The sequence below is a fragment of the Chanos chanos genome, chromosome 9, assembly GCF_902362185.1.
Source record: "Chanos chanos chromosome 9, fChaCha1.1, whole genome shotgun sequence".
NCBI lineage: Eukaryota > Metazoa > Chordata > Actinopteri > Gonorynchiformes > Chanidae > Chanos > Chanos chanos.
The window spans coordinates 14,153,927-14,171,345 of record NC_044503.1 but is presented as its reverse complement, the minus strand read 5'-3'; the positions used below and the strand labels follow the sequence as shown (position 1 = coordinate 14,171,345).

Genomic DNA, 17,419 nt, shown 5'->3' with positions numbered 1-17,419 from the left:
AGGCCCTGTTTAAGGGACTGACATGAGCGTTCTCAGCACAACTTCCAGCGTTGCTTCAAGAATAGCTTGTGGAAACCAAGACGACGACGATGACGGGGATGATGTTAGCAGTGTTTTGTGTTAAAGTAGAGGAATGTAAACATCCTCAAAACCAAGGATGTGAAAGTGGTAGTCGAAGTTTTTATCGTTCTGTAAGTGACCGCCAGTTACGGGGCAGTCATGAGCTTTGTTGCGTAATGGTGATTAGAAAGCGACAAAATGAGCAACAGGCATATATTTGTATCAGAACCATATTTTCATCGCCGGCTATGTCTTTTTTTGCAGGGAGTTCACTGCCTCCCGTTCTGCTTGCCCTCCAGTCTCAGGAAACCTATTCTAAAGCCTAAAAATATTTATGGGTTTGGCAGCTCCTACAGACAGTGTAGCCACAACAACTCTCAGACATAGAGGAAATATTTACTGACCACTCCCCGTATTGTTGTTTGTTTCTCCGTTAGCTCCTTAAAAGCCTTGATAAATAGGACTGTTCAAACCCTTTACTCTCTCCAAATGTTTTACTGTGCAGTAATATTTACCAGAAATAGGGAAATAACATCCTAACCGTTTTATGTGCCGCAGCGTTATGAAATCTGGCGGCGGTAGCAGCTTTGACAAACGTTTTGCTAACACTCTCGTTATATTGTGCATTGTTACTTTTTTATTCAACGTTAACACCATGTAATATGCTCTATCCATCTCACAAAGACAGATTATGACCGAACAGTCATAACGAATGTAACTGTGGTCAGTGTCAGACCTCACCATTACTGGCTCTTAGCTAGGCATTTACAGCTGCCTGTAAAAGGTTTGTTTGTTCCTTCCTCTCTAAAATAAAATAAATCTCTACATTTTTTTTTTTTTTTGGTCTCAGGCTTCTCCTCTCTATCACGGAACCCACGCAACCTCAGGAGGGGGAGCCCCCAGCTTACGAGAGTGGCCCCTCCATCTCCCCAGTCCCCGAGGAAGCAGATTCTGATAAGACGGAGCAGGGTGGGAACAAGAGAGTGTGTTTCAAAGTGACAGAGGATGACCAGGAGGACTCAGGCCATGATACCATGAGCTACAGAGACTCCTACAGGTGAGAAAGAAGTGACCTGAAATATTCACCCATGTAGAGTTTGTGGGGTAATTGTCATTGCACTGTTGTACATACCTACTTAGCAGACATACTTAGTAGAAGTTTTTGTCAGTGTGTAATCTCATTTTGACAGGCCTGAGATGTGCAGGATGTTTTTGGAACAGGAGTATTTTAAAGAGTGAACGTGTTTGACTTGTACGCATAAACAGATCCCTCAAAATGATTGCCGTATATTGATGAATATAGCCTGGTTTTTCCAACTTCCAGTGGCTGTTTAAGAAACTTTTCCCAATGTGCTTTTCTTTTTTTTTAGTTGCTAACACTAAGCATGTGAAAGTGTTGAGCCTTTCCTCTCTCTGTGTGATTGTGGTTTGACATTGCAGTTTCAAGAAATAGATCAGTAGGATCCCCTCCTGTCCAATGGATGTTAGGAAAACAATCACAGTGCAAAAAAAAAAAAGAAAGATTCTGTTTTCCCTCTCACAGAACACACTCTCTCTCTCTCTCTCTCTCTCTCTCTCTCTCTGTGTGTGTGTGTGCGCTCCAGCCCCACCTCAGTGTTTTGAGGGCTAAACAAAGCCTTCTGTTGGACGCCGCCACCTTTTTTTCTTCTCCGAAATGACCTAAACACACAGCCTGGGACTGCTGTTATGTCATTGTTACCCACGGTGCTCGCGCGCGGTCTGTTTTTCATTTTGGGCTTCCTCAGACTTTAATTTTGGGCTGGGGCAGGGCATGGCTCTAGTAACCACCCACTAAGCAGAAGCTCTCTGCTGGAAGTCAGCTTGGCGTAATAGGACTAAATGACCGCTTGCCTTGCTTAAAGCTCTCTCATTATATGGGCGGTGTGGTCCATAAAAAAAAAAAAAAAAGAAGAAGAAAAAATTCACTACCTCTTTTCAGCTGGTGATGTCAGGGGTAATGTGTTTATGTCTACCTAAAGATGGAATGAGAGAGAAAGAGAGAGAGTCAAAAAAGGAGGAATGTATGGAGAGACTATGGTGTGTGTGTATGTGTGTGTGTGTGTGTGAGTATATGTGCAGAGAGAGCGAAAGTGAGAAAGAGGGGGAATGAGACATGGAGATGTGTAATGGAGAATACAAGAGGTGCACATGCCCACACACTTCTTATTCTCTCCACTCCCTCAAACATCTGCTGAATGAGAGAGTCAGAAGCCGTCAGGCATGAAGTGTAACTCTCCAGTTTAGTAACCCCGGGGCTACCGTTCTTGGCATGCGCCGTTTCTACATTTGGCACACGCTCCCCGGACGGGTGGGGAACGCCACCCTAAACGCCTCAGCGATCACGTGAAGCTTTAAAGGCAGGGGGAAAGCATGCTTTTATGTCCACTGAATGATTTTTTTTTTTTTTGGGGGGGGATATAACAAGTAGTACAGGGTAGCTATAACTGGGTTCCACTTAAAGTGTTACTTTGGCAGCCAGAGAGAGTCACTCGGATGGATCTGACAGGGGTTGGTGTCGATTTTCAAACGTAGGATTTCAACTGTCGGCGCTCAATTAAAAACCAGAGAGCCCCACGCTCGTAGCCTTCAGCTTGCTCGGTGCTTTTTAAAATTGGATCTTTTTTGGGTTTTTGTCTTCATCTGTTTGAATTTGCTATATCAGAGGAATGTGATGAGTCACTCAGAAAGAAGCTGAGGAACTTTTGACCTGAGCTGTGCAAGCATTTTGATTTAGAATAGTTTTTGTTTTTTATGAAAGTAGTCCTTCAAAAACAAACCACAGCTGGTAACAACAATTGTAAAAGAAGGTTGTCAGAGCCTTTGGAGTGCGTGTGAGTGTGTGTTTGCGTATGTGATGTGTGTGTGTGTTTAAAGGAGTCCATGTGTTACTTTGTTGCCTGTTCAAGTTTGTGGTTATTTGGCAAGTAAATATAGCCCTCCAACACCGCCCCCCCCCCCCCCCCCCCCCAAAAAAAAAAACCCAACCAAAAAACAAAAAAAAGAAACCCTATAGTGTGTGAACACAGCAGTCGTTGTTTATTTTCCAAGCTTTGCAGTAGAATTCTTGGGCTCGCTCAACTGAAAGCGTGTGTATTTCTTTCACAGTTTACATTGTCCTTCAATGGTCACAATACTTCAGGATCCCACCTAATCTAACCACAGTTAAAGGCTTGTCTGGCGATTTTCAGAGTGTTGCCAGGAATAACGGGAACTGTTTTCTGAGAGAGGGAGAACAGATATGAGGTGTCAGATCTATAGCTTAAACGAGAGTGGACAATGTTTGGTCATGTGGAAAAGATTTGAATGTATCTATTCTTTTGAGAAAGGCTGACGCTACAGTAAGATTACATAGGGAAGAGGGATTAGGCCCCAGTAACAGACACTATCTGGACAGTACTGTGTGGAAAAATGATTTCACTGTGGTACGTACCTAAGTGTTAACCTTTCCTGGAAGAATGTTCACCATTTTTATCTGTCTTTTCTTCAGGCTTTTGTTCATGTTAGAGATTATCAGCTAGGCATGATATACGCTGCCTTCTATGGCACAGTGGTTATCTTTTGTTTCACAGATGACTTTAAAAATGTGTTTTGAGGTTGTTTTTTTTTTGTTTGTTTTTTTAAGCTTTCGATGAGCTGTAGTTGAACATGACTTTCAGTTAGCTGTGGCTGAAATGAGGAAAGTTCTCTGTTTCGAGACTGATTGAATAAGTGTGTGTGTGTGCAGCTCATCATTAAAGTCTTTATGATATTGAATATGTCTTCTCTGTCTGTTTCCCTCTGACTTGTCAGCGAGTGTAACAGTAACCGTGACTCCGTCCTGTCGTACACCAGTGTCCGTAGCAACAGCTCCTACCTTGGCAGCGACGAGATGGGCTCTGGTAAGACACCCCGCTATGAGAGACACACACAGAAGTTTTCCGTTCTATGTCTGGAAGCAATATTTAGTTGACTTGTTTACTCAGAATAAATTACACAACCCTTCGTGGTGACTTAAACGAATGATTAGCTCACCAAAGAATCGATAAATCAGCGTCCCACCAAGGCAACTCGCCCAAGAAAGGAACGCAAACTCATTTGACTCATCTTTTCATTCACTGACATTAACACAGCTGCTCTGATTAATGGAAGGGCCTCTGTTTTAATTATGCAGCTTTTTCGGGTAGGGCTGCAACCGGTATTGCCCAATCACGAGATGAGCTGCTCATGTAGCGGTGAATCAGTTAAAATTTATTTCATTGACTCAGAATGCATAACTATAAAACTTGAAATGAAATGGAAATGAAACTTTAAGGCTTTTTTTTTTTTGCTGCTTCAGTGTCATTAATTTAGAATGCTAGCTGAAGGCTAATTTAGCCGTCTTATAAAGCTGTCAAACAGACGTTTGAAGGGCTGTAGCGAGTGTATGGAGTCACATATACACAGTACATCCAGTTTTGCTCCACAACATTCAGTGTGGTGTTGATCTTGTGATGTCAGAGGTCATGAATTACTCGTGGTAAAAACAAGTCTCGAAAGACTGGAACGCCCTACACATGAAACACTCGTTGTCCGACGCAGTGTTTTGATGTCCTGCTTTGAGCATGCTTTGGATCATGTCTTAGGATACTTGTTTTGATGGTTTTCTGTCACTTTTAAATCATATTGGTGACGCTGAAGAATTTGTGACTAAAGGTATTAACGCAAATTTTGTTTTTGTTTTGGTTTTTAGGGGATGAGCTTCCCTGTGACATGAGAATTCCCTCTGATAAACAGGACAAGCTGCACGGATGTTTGGAACACCTTTTTAACCAGGTAATCTACTCTCCCTATGCTTGAGGTATATTCATATCTCAAAGTCACCAAATATTTTGTCAGAGTATGTGTTGAGTGTCCTCTCTGGTCCATTGCTCTGGCTTTGCGTTGAATAAATGGAAAACCAATCAGTGGCATACATCAAATTTGAAGTGTCTTTACTAACTTTTTGTTTCTAGATCTCTCTCTCTCTCTCTCACTCACTCTCTCTCTCTCTCTCTCTCTCTCTCTCTCTCTCTCACTCTCTCTCTCTCTCTCTCTTTCACTCTCTCTCTCTCTCTCTCACTCTGCCCCTCCAACTAAATCTCCCTCCAACTCCCTCTACACAAACTTCCTCTTATACCCCCCCCCACTAGCACTCCCCTCAGTCCACGCTTCGTGACCTTTCATCTTTGTTCCTTGAAGTCTGTCCTTGTGCCTGTGGGGTGGGGGGAAGTTTAGGCTCCTATCTGTTTGTCTGTCTGTGCTCAGGGGTCAATGCTTCAGCCCCTCTGAGATCATGTGTCTGTGTGGAGAGGTCAGAGGTCAGTCGAGATCAGTAAAGTGAATCAGAGAAAGTCCTGAAGGTCTTACTGTGTCTGTGTGTGTCTGTATGTCTGCATGCCTGTGTGTGTGTGTGTGTGTGTGTGTGTGTGTGTGTCTGTGTGTGTGTGTGTGTGTGTTTCATCTTTCAGGTGGATGCCATCAATAGCCTTCTCAAAGGGCCAGTAATGAGCAAAGCCTGTGAAGAGACGAAGCACTTTCACACTGACCACAGCCAACCAGGTGTGGCCCTCTGTGTGTGTGTGTGTGTGTGTGTGTGTGTGTGTATTGTATGAAAAAGTCTGGTCTTTTAAAAAGGTATGAGCCATGATAAAAGAGGTGGTGTAAAGGAAATCCTGTGTATTGTAGCTGTATGAATGTAGAAGAATGGACATGTATGAGTGTAGAAGAATGTCAGACAACCCTGATAGAGGAGCTGGGTTTTTTTATTGGCTTTACTGTGCCGCATACCTTTAATTATATGTGCAGCAGACGACTGTTGAGTTTTGAGTGTGTGTGTGTGTGTGTGTGTGTGTGTGTGTGTGTGTCAGTATACCACTTAATGCCTTTGGTATATAGCAAAAACCACAAGTAACATACCAGCAGCCTTTGCTTGCATGTGTGTGTGTGTGCACATAACATTTACAGACACACACACACACACACACACATTCCTTTATATGCACATAGATGAGGCTCCATAAAGACATAATGAGTGAGACACACCTCTGTCTGTGTGCAGCGTTTCGTAACACAGAAGAATGGACAGCTCGTTCTCGCTCCGCTATTAACAAGAACATCCAGGAGGACCCCTGGAACCTCCCCTGCTCCATCAAATCACTCATAGACGGCCTGCAAAAATTCGTGGAAGGTAAAACCCTTCTTTTTCACGACTTTTTTTTTTTTTTAATTGATTGCTTTTATAAGGGAGGATTGTGTAACAGGTGGTCCCTCTGTTGGCAGTAGACCCGACAGAATCGCACAGTTCTAAGTTATCAATTGAAAATGGATCAGTTTAATCGTCAAGGGAGGTTACCAGTTCTACCAACCCTTAGTTGTTGTGAGGAAGCAGCTAGGTAGGGAATGGTAGCAAAGTCTTTGCAAGCTCTGTTTTCACTAAGATAGACAGAACTAACTAATAAATGACATGGTAAGATCTTTTGATAACAAAGCCAGAGGATAAGACTGTGTCAGGTTTCAGAGTGCTGGCCTTTATGGGTGTTGTGATCCATTACTTGAATAATTGTTTGTTAGCCTGGGAGCATGCATTCTCTCAGTCATTATAGCCTCTTGGGGATTTGTTTTAAGAGTGGAGAAGTGTGGTCTGAGGCATATTATTGGCACTGTGAGTGCTTTTACAGCTTTCGCTCTCTCCATTGGAAAACCAATGCTGTCTTTTATGTGTTTCAGATGGGAAGAACCAGCTACTGTTAGCTCTGCTGAAATGCACAGGTAAGCCATGTGATGTGTGACTGTACGGTGACATCATATGATTTAGCAACCAATCATCAGGCTGGCTCACCCAGGCAGGCATGTCAGTGTGGGTTAGGACGTGCAGTGTGCTGTCCGCTGTCACTCCTACGTACTGCGATGAATAAAAGACTTCTCTTTTAAAAGTAACACCACAGTTACCACAGAATTTCAAGAGTCCTCCCTGACACGCAGGGCCTGGCTTCAGATACGTGTGTGTGTGTGTGTCTGTGTGTGTGTGTCTGTGTGTGTGTGTCTGTGTGTGTGTCTGTGTGTGTGTCTGTGTGTGTCTGTGTCTGTGTGTGTGTGTGTGTCTGTGTCTCTGTCTTTTTCTGTTTGTGCGCGTGTGTTTGTGTGCATGTTGGGTGAGGCTTGGCTTCTGAGACAGTGAAACCACTAGAGAAGGAGAAAGAGAGAGGGAGAGAGAGAGAGGGAGAGAGAGAGGGAGAAAGGGCCACTCTCCAGGGGTCTGCAGTCAGACATGTGGAAGCTGTTAAAGAAACTCACAGCAACCTGATCTTAAAAGCCTGATCTGAGTGAGTGCTGCACACACAGAGAGCAAGCCCTCCGTGCTCCTGAATTCCCCCTCCGTTAGCCCTCAGAGAACAGGCCGTTACCATAGACATTTCAGTGCCTCCTCTTCATTCCATCACCAGTGCCAGGGAGAGTCTGGAGTGTTTTGTTTTCCAATCAAAATGTAACAAGGAACAAGACAATGAAATGACCATTTCCTCTACCAAGGATGGTCATTTAATTGTCTGTCACTCAACCACTCACTTTACTGGACCTTAGTTCACAAAGGTTATTTATGCAACATCCAACTTAATTACAACCAAAGAAGTAGTACAAAACAAAGCCTTTGGTTCAGAGCAAATGACAGCATTGGCATACCTTGAAAAAACACTCTCTGGTCTTTCCCCTATTGCACTTTCTCTGTTAATTATAAATGAACTATTCAAGCTTCTTTTGTCTCCTTCTCCTCGTCCTGTTTTCATTCTCCCTCAGACACGGGGCTGCAGTTACGGCGGGATGTAATTTTCTGCCAGGCCCTGGTGGGGGCGCTGTGTACGCTGGCCGAGCAGCTGCTGACAGCGCTGGATCTGCGATACAATAACAACGGCGAGTACGAGGAGGACAGCAAGGAGGTGAGCCGAAAATGGCTGGAGCAGATCGCCACCCTCGGAGTGCTCTTCAACTTCCAGTCCACGCTCTCGCCCTATGTGGTAAGAGGACACACCTCCTCAAATGGCTAAACCAATCAGGGATGGAATACAGATGTGGGCGGGGTTATTAAAGGAGCAGTTTTTTGATGGAAAAATTTTACTTTTTTTGTAAGATTGCAAGAATAGTGCTTGTACGGTTGTTATAACTGGTTGTAGGGGGGTTATAATGATTCATATAAAATGTACAGTGCTTTTCAGAACTATGCTTTAATAATGTGTTAGATGCTCTTTTGGCTTGGTTGTTGCTGAGTATTCACACTGAATTGTAATCAGTTTACATACAGGTGTGAATGCTAATGATACACAGACAAATGCAATGAACGCGTTTTCTTTGTGTTATGTCTCTATTAGTGTTAAGAGTTAGACCCTGACCGATTTGCTCCAAACTTGACTTTTGCATTGAAAATGGCTTGACGACACAGGCGCAGTTTTCAGATCACGTAGCTTTCAGACTAATGTAAATCTTAATGCACATGCACCGTTTTACAGAGGGCAGAGAGGACCATGCTGGAGGATACAAAAGCGGCCCTGCAGGACCTGGACAAAGTCAGCGTGTTTTTCCGGCAGCTGGAGAACGAGTGCTTAGTCGCAAGTACGAGCCCACTCCTTCTCCTTTTTCTTACGCAGATGCACGTCATTAAATGCCATTTGAACCGAAGTTCTCAACAAAGCTTTTATTCAGACTCTGTAGGTGTGCGCCATTCCTCACCGACTGCTGTGAAATTAAGCTCGTTACGCGCCCCGACGGAAAAATGACTGTTTCGCAGACAATCGCATAATTCTAATTATAAAATTGTAATTACCACTCGCTGGTTACCAGGCTTTTGAACAGAGCTCTCAGCTGTGCCCGTGAGACCGAAATGTCACAACAACTTAAGTGTAAGATCCCCAGTCCGCTTATTAAAAATCATTGCTTTGAAAGCTGGGTTGTTTTTATTTATTTGTTCTTTGTTTTGTTTCGGCCTGCCTTTTGAAGGTATGTTTGCAATGGTAGCGTACACAGTGTCTCCCAAAGGGTGTAAATAGTTTGAATTTCACACAGTCCAGTGGATGAGGGGTGGGTTTTTTTCTCTCTCTTGCTCTTTCCCGGTCTGGGTAATTGCTGCGGGATTCCATTGAGAAGTCAGAGCCCTAAATCTCATGCCTTTAAAGAGCCAATAGATGACCCCCCCCCAAACCCAAACCTCCACACACATGTCCTTTTCAAGAATGTCAATATGGTTAGAAGAGATAGCTGCTTCACTCCACTGACTCTGTTTATATTTGGGTAAAAGCAGAGGAAGGAAGTAGGATTTGCTAATCTAGGTGACTGCTAATGCACCCCCCTCCCCCCACTTTTTTGTGTGTGTGTGCACCCCTTTGAAAGCATTCTCACGTGAATGTTTCCCAGTGTGCAACTGGACTTTTATTTATTGACGTAACGTAGTTATTTATTTATTTATGGTTGTTTAGACAAATATCATTGCTGTAGCTTAGGTTGAAGCTGGAGGCCGGTTTAAACGTTTGGGCAAATTTTCAAGTTGTCTTACGCCGACATAGTATATTGCCACCACTTTCCGTGACGGCTTTGCTCTTTAGACACAGTGGAGTGATGTCTTTACGCACCAAACCGTAAATTAACCACCTCCCCCACCCCCTGTCTTACCGCTCCACTCACAAGCCCTCTTCAACCCTTCTGTGACATTTCCACTGAATAGCAACAACATTTGGAGACCCTTCAACATTGAATTAATGCACTTTCTCTCTCTCTCTCTCTCTCTCTCTCTCTCTCTCTCTGTCTCTGTCTCTGTCTCTCACTCTCACTCTCATTCTCACGCTCTGTCTTGCTGTCTGTCTCTCTCTCTGTTTCATTCTCAGACACTTCAGTGTGTTACCATGTGGAGGGCAGCAGACAGGCCATTAAGGTCACTCTGTACCTGGACAGCTGTCATTTCAGTGAGCTGCCCACGCGACTTAAGAACGGAGGCAGTCTAAAACTGCACTCTGTCCTCTTCACTCGAGGTAAATACACTCTGCCTGGAAGAGACTGGAGAGGACCTCTGTCAAATTCTTGGTGATAGTGTTTAACACCTGGAAAACAAGTCTGTGATAAACTACAGGTCTTGGAATGCATTTACAAAATATTTGAAGTGGCATAAACAGCTGCAATGTTAATTGTAACTCACATCTGAAGTGTGAATGATCCATGCAGTTGCCTGTATGAGCTGGAGTCTCCATCTAGTGGCTGATAGTGTTTATTACAGTAGTTTCGGCCACACACAGCAATTGAAAGTACTCCAGATCTCAAAGCTCTGAAAGCCTAGTTCAGATTTTTCCTCACCCCTTTTCTTTGTTTCTTCATTATGGCTGAATTTATGGCTATAATCCTGACAGACATCAAGTGACACAATTGAAAGGGCTGACGCAAGATTTTGTGTGTGTGTGTGTGTGTGTGTGTGTGTGTTTCATTTCCATCAGCATTGGAGAGGCCTGAGGCAGTCTCATCTCAAGACTTTGTTGCCATGGAGGAGTTTCAGCAGCGCACAAATGCCGTTTCCCTGGAGAAGGTCAAATGTTACTACCGTAAACTCAGGTGTGACAACATCCCACCACACCAGTCTATTCTATACAAGCTTAATAACCTTTACACAAGCCACATATAAAAAGGTTTGACATAAGTGAACATGTTCCTCCAGGGCTTTCTATCTGGAGAAATCTAACGCAGACACCAACTCCACTGCTGTGAAAATAGACCAGGCAAGTCCTCTGAAATATGGAAATGTTAATGTGTGAGCACATGTGTGAGAAATAAGACATGCCTTCAAACACTTTCATTTCCACCCATACTCAATGTATTTCTTTATATAACTTTACAAATAAGCTATATTGGAACCATCATTTTCTTTAAGATCTTTGAGATCTGTGAACCTTACAAAAAATCTTTACTGTTAGATTTTCGTCCCTGTTTTGACCGACAACTTTCATATTTGCAGCTCTTGCGCCCACTCAACACGCTGGACGACCTGTATCGTCTGATGCAGACCTATATGAACGTGAAGCCCAGTGCAGGGGGTCATCCGTCTGGGGTCAGCGTCCTGCTGGTGTCCTCGGAGCTCTGTAACCGCCTCGGTGCCTGCCACATCACCATGTGTGCAACCGGCATGCAGAGGTAAACATTACTACAATGTTCACACAACGTTCACTAACAGTGATGCTGTCTCTGTCCTAACTACATGGACTGTTATACTGTCAGTCTAGTCGTATTATGCAGTTTTGTATTATGTTGCAGTTGCGTAAATATAATCAGTTTCCACAGCGACCTTCAGTGGTTCAGAGGTTGCATCTTAGAGTTGTCTAGCTGAAATCAGAAGACTCTTGTGAAGTCCAATTCACATGAAATCACGCAGTTAGACTAAGACTGTTGAGAGTTCACCTTTTAAAGTTTTCTCGTTTAAGCTGTTGAACCTAGAGCTTCATCCACACACACACACATACACATACACACTTCCTCGTGTCTTATGGGATATGTCTCTCTGTCCTAACGCGTGGCTGTGTGTTTCTCAGGTGCACTGACTGTGACTCTGTCCTAACGCGTGGCTGTGTGTTTCTCAGGTGCACTGACTGTGACTCTGTCCTAACGTGTGGCTGTGTGTTTCTCAGGTGCACTGACTGTGACTCTGTCCTAACACGTGGCTGTGTTTTTCTCAGGTGCACTGACTGTGACTCTGTCCTAACGCGTGGCTGTGTGTTTCTCAGGTGCACTGACTGTAACTCTGTCCTAACGTGTGGCTGTGTGTTTCTCAGGTGCACTGACTGTGACTCTGTCCTAACACGTGGCTGTGTGTTTTCTCAGGTGCACTGACTGTGACTCTGTCCTAACACGTGGCTGTGTGTTTCTCAGGTGCACTGACTGTAACTCTGTCCTAATGTGTGGCTGTGTGTTTCTCAGGTGCACTCTGACTGTGACTCTGTCCTAACGTGTGGCTGTGTGTTTCTCAGATGTACTCTGACTGTGACTCTGTCCTAACACGTGGCTGTGTGTTTCTCAGGTGTACTCTGACTGTGACTCTGTCCTAACACGTGGCTGTGTGTTTCTCAGGTTTACTCTGACTGTAACTCTGTCCTAACGCGTGGCTGTGTGTTTCTCAGGTGTACTCTGACTGTGACTCTGTCCTAACACGTGGCTGTGTGTTTCTCAGGTGCACTGACTGTGACTCTGTCCTAACACGTGGCTGTGTGTTTCTCAGGTGTACTCTGACTGTGACTCTGTCCTAACACGTGGCTGTGTGTTTCTCAGGTGTACTCTGACTGTGACTCTGTCCTAACGCGTGGCTGTGTGTTTCTCAGGTGCACTGACTGTGACTCTGTCCTAATGTGTGGCTGTGTGTTTCTCAGGTGCACTGACTGTGACTCTGTCCTAATGTGTGGCTGTGTGTTTCTCAGGTGCACTCTGACTGTGACTCTGTCCTAACGCGTGGCTGTGTGTTTCTCAGGTGCACTCTGACTGTGACTCTGTCCTAACACGTGGCTGTGTGTTTCTCAGGTGCACTGACTGTGACTCTGTCCTAATGTGTGGCTGTGTGTTTCTCAGGTGCACTGACTGTGACTCTGTCCTAACACGTGGCTGTGTGTTTCTCAGGTGCACTGACTGTGACTCTGTCCTAACGTGTGGCTGTGTGTTTCTCAGGTGTACTCTGACTGTGACTCTGTCCTAATGTGTGGCTGTGTGTTTCTCAGGTTTACTCTGACTGTAACTCTGTCCTAATGTGTGGCTGTGTGTTTCTCAGGTGCACTGACTGTGACTCTGTCCTAACGTGTGGCTGTGTTTCTCAGGTGTACTCTGACTGTGACTCTGTCCTAATGTGTGGCTGTGTGTTTCCCAGGTGCACTGACTGTGACTCTGTCCTAACGCGTGGCTGTGTGTTTCTCAGGTGCACTCTGACTGTGACTCTGTCCTAACGCGTGGCTGTGTGTTTCTCAGGTGCACTCTGACTGTGACTCTGTCCTAACGCGTGGCTGTGTGTTTCTCAGGTGCACTCTGACTGTGACTCTGTCCTAACGCGTGGCTGTGTGTTTCTCAGGTGCACTCTGACTGTGACTCTGTCCTAACGCGTGGCTGTGTGTTTCTCAGGTGCACTCTGACTGTGACTCTGTCCTAACGCGTGGCTGTGTGTTTCTCAGGTGCACTCTGACTGTGACTCTGTCCTAACTTGTGGCTGTGTGTTTCTCAGGTGCACTGACTGTGACTCTGTCCTAACCTGTGGCTGTGTGTTTCTCAGGTGCACTCTGACTGTGACTCTGGAACAAGCTGTCATCCTGGCCAGGAATCATGGCCTCATGCCGCGCTGCCTCATGCAGACCATGGACATAATGCGTAAACAGGTACTGATCACGTGCATATAACTTCTTTAATGTTTGCTCTATTATTTCATTTATTAACTATAATCAGACAGGACATCAGAGACCAGCTATACTGAAGAGTACAGTGAATACTTTGCTTTTAGCATGTGAGAGAGAGAGAGCATTATATTCTCTAAACGTGCTCTTGGTTTGGGAAAAACATATGAGTTATCCCATAATAAGTTTTAGTAGGTCCCTTTTAATAAGTTTTAATGTGATGTGAATGGTTCATATCCATATTTTGTTCTTGTTTTTGTTGACTATGACGACGATGACTGTGATGCTAATGATGATGTCATCACTATTACCATAATTTTCCTCTCTGTAGGGCACAAGGGTAGACATTTCTGCCAAAAATCTTAAAGTAATGGACCAGATGCCTCTCTCTGCACCTAGGTAATGTATTTTATTTCAGGCTGAAGTGCATTTAAATTAACATTTCCATTTATTCATTTAGAAGACACTCTTATCCGAAACAACTTCCAAGGCAGGCAGGAAGCAAACCAAGCATGTCGTCATTAAGGAGCTAACTGTCTTATAAATGCCACTGCTAAGTTCAGTATCAAATGAGATACAAAAACAAGAATGTGGAAGGAAGGACACACTCTCAGTAACAGCTTGTTGATGAGAAGATGTTACACATTAACTCTGTATCATTAATGCTAAACAGAACGCTTGTTAAAGCTAGGTCTTAAAGCTGCTGTTTTTGTCAAGTTGGCATGGATTAAGGCAGAACAGTCAGGGAACTTAATGTCAAAGTTTAAACTAAAGAATCATTGAAGTTTATACTTCTGTTTTTAAGATCGAATTATCAGATGTTGACCTTGAAATTTAAGATGTGAGTATGTGTGTCTGATTCTTTCCTCTTTGTTTCTCAAAGGCTCTTCAAGCTGTGTCAGCCACCTTCGGACGGGGATCTTTAAGAAAAGGTGATGTCTTTGTTCAATGCATGTTCGCTTTACAAAGACTAGTTCAGTGAAAAGACCACACCCCTCTGGAGGATCGAGGCTGGAGCTCGGTCATGGAGCTCCCTCTTCTTGCTCCAGAAACGTTCAGACAAACTCACCCAAGGTGGGACAGGTTGGCGTCCAGAAACACGACCGGCAACGATGCAGCGTTGTTGTGACCACAGGCTAGCATGGATAGCTATGCTAGCTCCCACTGCAAAACTGTCAGCTTCTCCTCTAGATGGGGAGGAGGAAAGGAAAAAAGAAAAAAAAAAAGAGAGAAAAACAAAGGGGGAGGGTGTTGGAGGGTGCTTGACCCTGTTTCCGAGGGACGTTCTCTCTGCATACTCATCTATCTCACCTGTAACTACCTGTTTTAACCTTATGACCTTATGTTTTCTGACTTTGCCTTGGACTGCAGCGCGACGGAGTTTGACAATCTCTCGGGCTGGTGTAGTCTGTGGACGAGGACGAGGTCATAGCCCCTCGTTTTATTAACGCCTGGAATGTGTGGTGAATGTGCAATTACTGTAGCTTAACGTTGGTCGTATGTACGTCTTTTAAAACAAACAAAAAAAAAAGGAGCATTATTTTAATTTCCCATCTCTATCAGGTATTATAAAAAATCAAACTAAATGCATTCCAACCTAACAACCAGAACAGTATTACACGGACCAATCTGTGCTGATTTTAGATCTATTCGTTAGTCTGTACAGTAAATGCCTTTATTTTATTGCTTTGTCTTTCTCTCGAGATTGATTAATTACCCCCTCGTTGCACGGCAGGGAGAGCAACAACGTATGGAGAATCTAAGGAAACTGTTAGCTCATTAAGCTAACCGTAGTATTGTTATCCTAGTTTATTTTTTTAATTTTTTTTTTTTTTTAATTAACGTATTGATTTTTATTGTTGACATTGAGTCTTGGAAGATTGAAGAACTAAAAAGAAAAGATAACTGGCTGTGTTTTTTGGCGTGGTTTTAACAATTTTTACTTCTAATTGATACTGATCCATTGATCTGTTCTAGATAACGGGGGAGACGAGTTTCAATAAGCACAATAAAAAGAAAAATAAACTCAAATTACCACAGTGTTGCATAAAAGTACTGTACTTTTGAAGACAGAAGAAAGCAAAAGGGATCATTTGAAGTATGATTCAGCATAGTAGCATTATTTTACTGAACTTTTATTTTCTTTTATTCTTTTCATGTTTATGTGTATATAACAATGTTTATATCAGAGGGACTAGCAGGCAGCATATGCTTTGTTTTTGGGAACAGCTATGCTATAATTTAAATTTCATTAATAATGTTTAAGGAAACAAAATAATATTGTAAATCATTTCTCTTTTTGTATACATGTTGTATATTTGAACAGAAGCTCTTTGCTCAAGACTGTGCATTTAGACACTGACAGTGTTTTCAAGAATTTGAATTTAACACATAGCCATGTTTTCAGTAGTCATTGAAAATGCAACAGACATGTAGGATAGCAAACCTTACTCTGACTGAACCTGATGACTCAGTGCATGAGTTTTATGACAGTTGCAACATACACCTTGATGCTTGTTTTCAGCTGTTTATGCAATCTTGTCGTAAAATTCTTAGCAACACATCTGTGTTCTGTGCAAGTCATATATATTTGGACCCACAAGCCAGTACTTCTGAAGCATTTGCTGTTCTGTTTGTCCCTAGAACTGGAGTTGGATAACAAGTTATGATAGTTTGACTATTTTTGTGAAGGTAACTGTAGAAAAAGCTAGACAATATTGTATTTCAAATCTGTCACCCAGGCAGGTGGAATTTCATCCCATAATAAATTATCATGAGAAAAAAAAACAAACAAAAGAAAACTGTCGTTTTGATAGTCTGTAACATATTAAGAAAATAAAATTCAGTTATTACCCCCAAAACTATGGAGCATTGCAGCAAATATTCTAAACATGACTGATTTAGTTTTCAAAAAAAAAAAAAAAAAAGGAAAAGTCAATTGCCCACTGTTCCACTGTCTGTTTTACTCATTGCTTTCTCCTCATCACAAATCCTCCTTCAGAGAGAGTTTGACTGCATGACAGGATCTCAGGTCGTGACATCAGTTCTGTATTCAAGCAGTCAGTCAGATGTCAGGTCATGCTGATACAAGCTTGAGCTTAACTGGCAGGTTTGAATATCAGACCAAATGGAAGGAATCAGATGACTGACCGCACTTTGTATTTGTTGTTTGGTAGTTTACGATGGTTTAAAAGACATTTAAGGAGTTCTGTTCCACCGCTCTCGTAACCTTACATGTATGATTCTACAAAGCCTGTGTAGATCAGAAACCACAAAGCTTTGTTTTTTTTTTTGTGTGTGTGTGTGTGTGTGTGTGTGTGTGTGTGTGTGCGCGCGCGTAGAGGTAAAAACAGAAAATGTACCGTAAAACAAGATAACGGTACCAGAACATTCCCAACACATGAAACATCTCTCGTGATCTCAGGGATCAGTGCCACCTTTAATCAGCTATAACATGAAACATCTTACTACGGTAAAATACCATCAATCCCAACCTAACTCCTGCGAACAAAGTTTCAGGAACTCTTCCCACTGTGACATTGTCTAAGAGCTTTAGTCACGGTGTTCACTCTCCACCCACTCTCTGCTCTTTGTCTGAGGGCCTTGAAATGTGTGGTTACTGTTTGTTAAATGTCTGCAGTGATATCTGTAGTCACCACTCTGATCCACATCCGTAGTTCAATTTGATGTGCTAAGAATCTCTCTCCGTCTTACCAGAGATCCCCTTGAAAATTCAACATAAACAAATAGTTTAGTTTGATTTAGATGGGAACAAGCCATGCCTCTGTGCAAAAGGACACCTAGGCAGTAACATCACATTTTGGGGGAAAAATACAAACACAGGCAGCCATGGGGATTAGGAGTTTAAAACTGCTGTTGTCATTTATTGGTGCCCTCAACAGATGCATAGTCAGCCATGTATACCCCCTTACCCGAGTCTAAAAAAATATCTGGAT

General features: G+C 43.1%; 1 protein-coding gene across 1 annotated transcript in view; it reads left to right on the top strand.

Annotated features, from left to right (window-relative positions):
• Nucleotides 1–15,206, top strand: part of prex1 (phosphatidylinositol-3,4,5-trisphosphate-dependent Rac exchange factor 1) — a 68,748-nt gene extending 53,542 nt beyond the window's left edge. Inside the window, exons 26-40 of the mRNA XM_030783860.1 lie at nucleotides 911–1,117; nucleotides 3,871–3,959; nucleotides 4,790–4,872; nucleotides 5,547–5,637; nucleotides 6,137–6,265; nucleotides 6,805–6,846; nucleotides 7,870–8,087; nucleotides 8,577–8,679; nucleotides 9,945–10,088; nucleotides 10,545–10,659; nucleotides 10,763–10,823; nucleotides 11,060–11,235; nucleotides 13,346–13,448; nucleotides 13,795–13,862; nucleotides 14,347–15,206. Of these exons, the coding sequence (XP_030639720.1) occupies nucleotides 911–1,117; nucleotides 3,871–3,959; nucleotides 4,790–4,872; nucleotides 5,547–5,637; nucleotides 6,137–6,265; nucleotides 6,805–6,846; nucleotides 7,870–8,087; nucleotides 8,577–8,679; nucleotides 9,945–10,088; nucleotides 10,545–10,659; nucleotides 10,763–10,823; nucleotides 11,060–11,235; nucleotides 13,346–13,448; nucleotides 13,795–13,862; nucleotides 14,347–14,389 (1,672 nt within the window). The 3' untranslated portion in view covers nucleotides 14,390–15,206. The remainder of the gene's footprint in view (nucleotides 1–910; nucleotides 1,118–3,870; nucleotides 3,960–4,789; nucleotides 4,873–5,546; nucleotides 5,638–6,136; nucleotides 6,266–6,804; nucleotides 6,847–7,869; nucleotides 8,088–8,576; nucleotides 8,680–9,944; nucleotides 10,089–10,544; nucleotides 10,660–10,762; nucleotides 10,824–11,059; nucleotides 11,236–13,345; nucleotides 13,449–13,794; nucleotides 13,863–14,346) is intronic.
• Nucleotides 15,207–17,419: the final 2,213 nt, after the last annotated feature.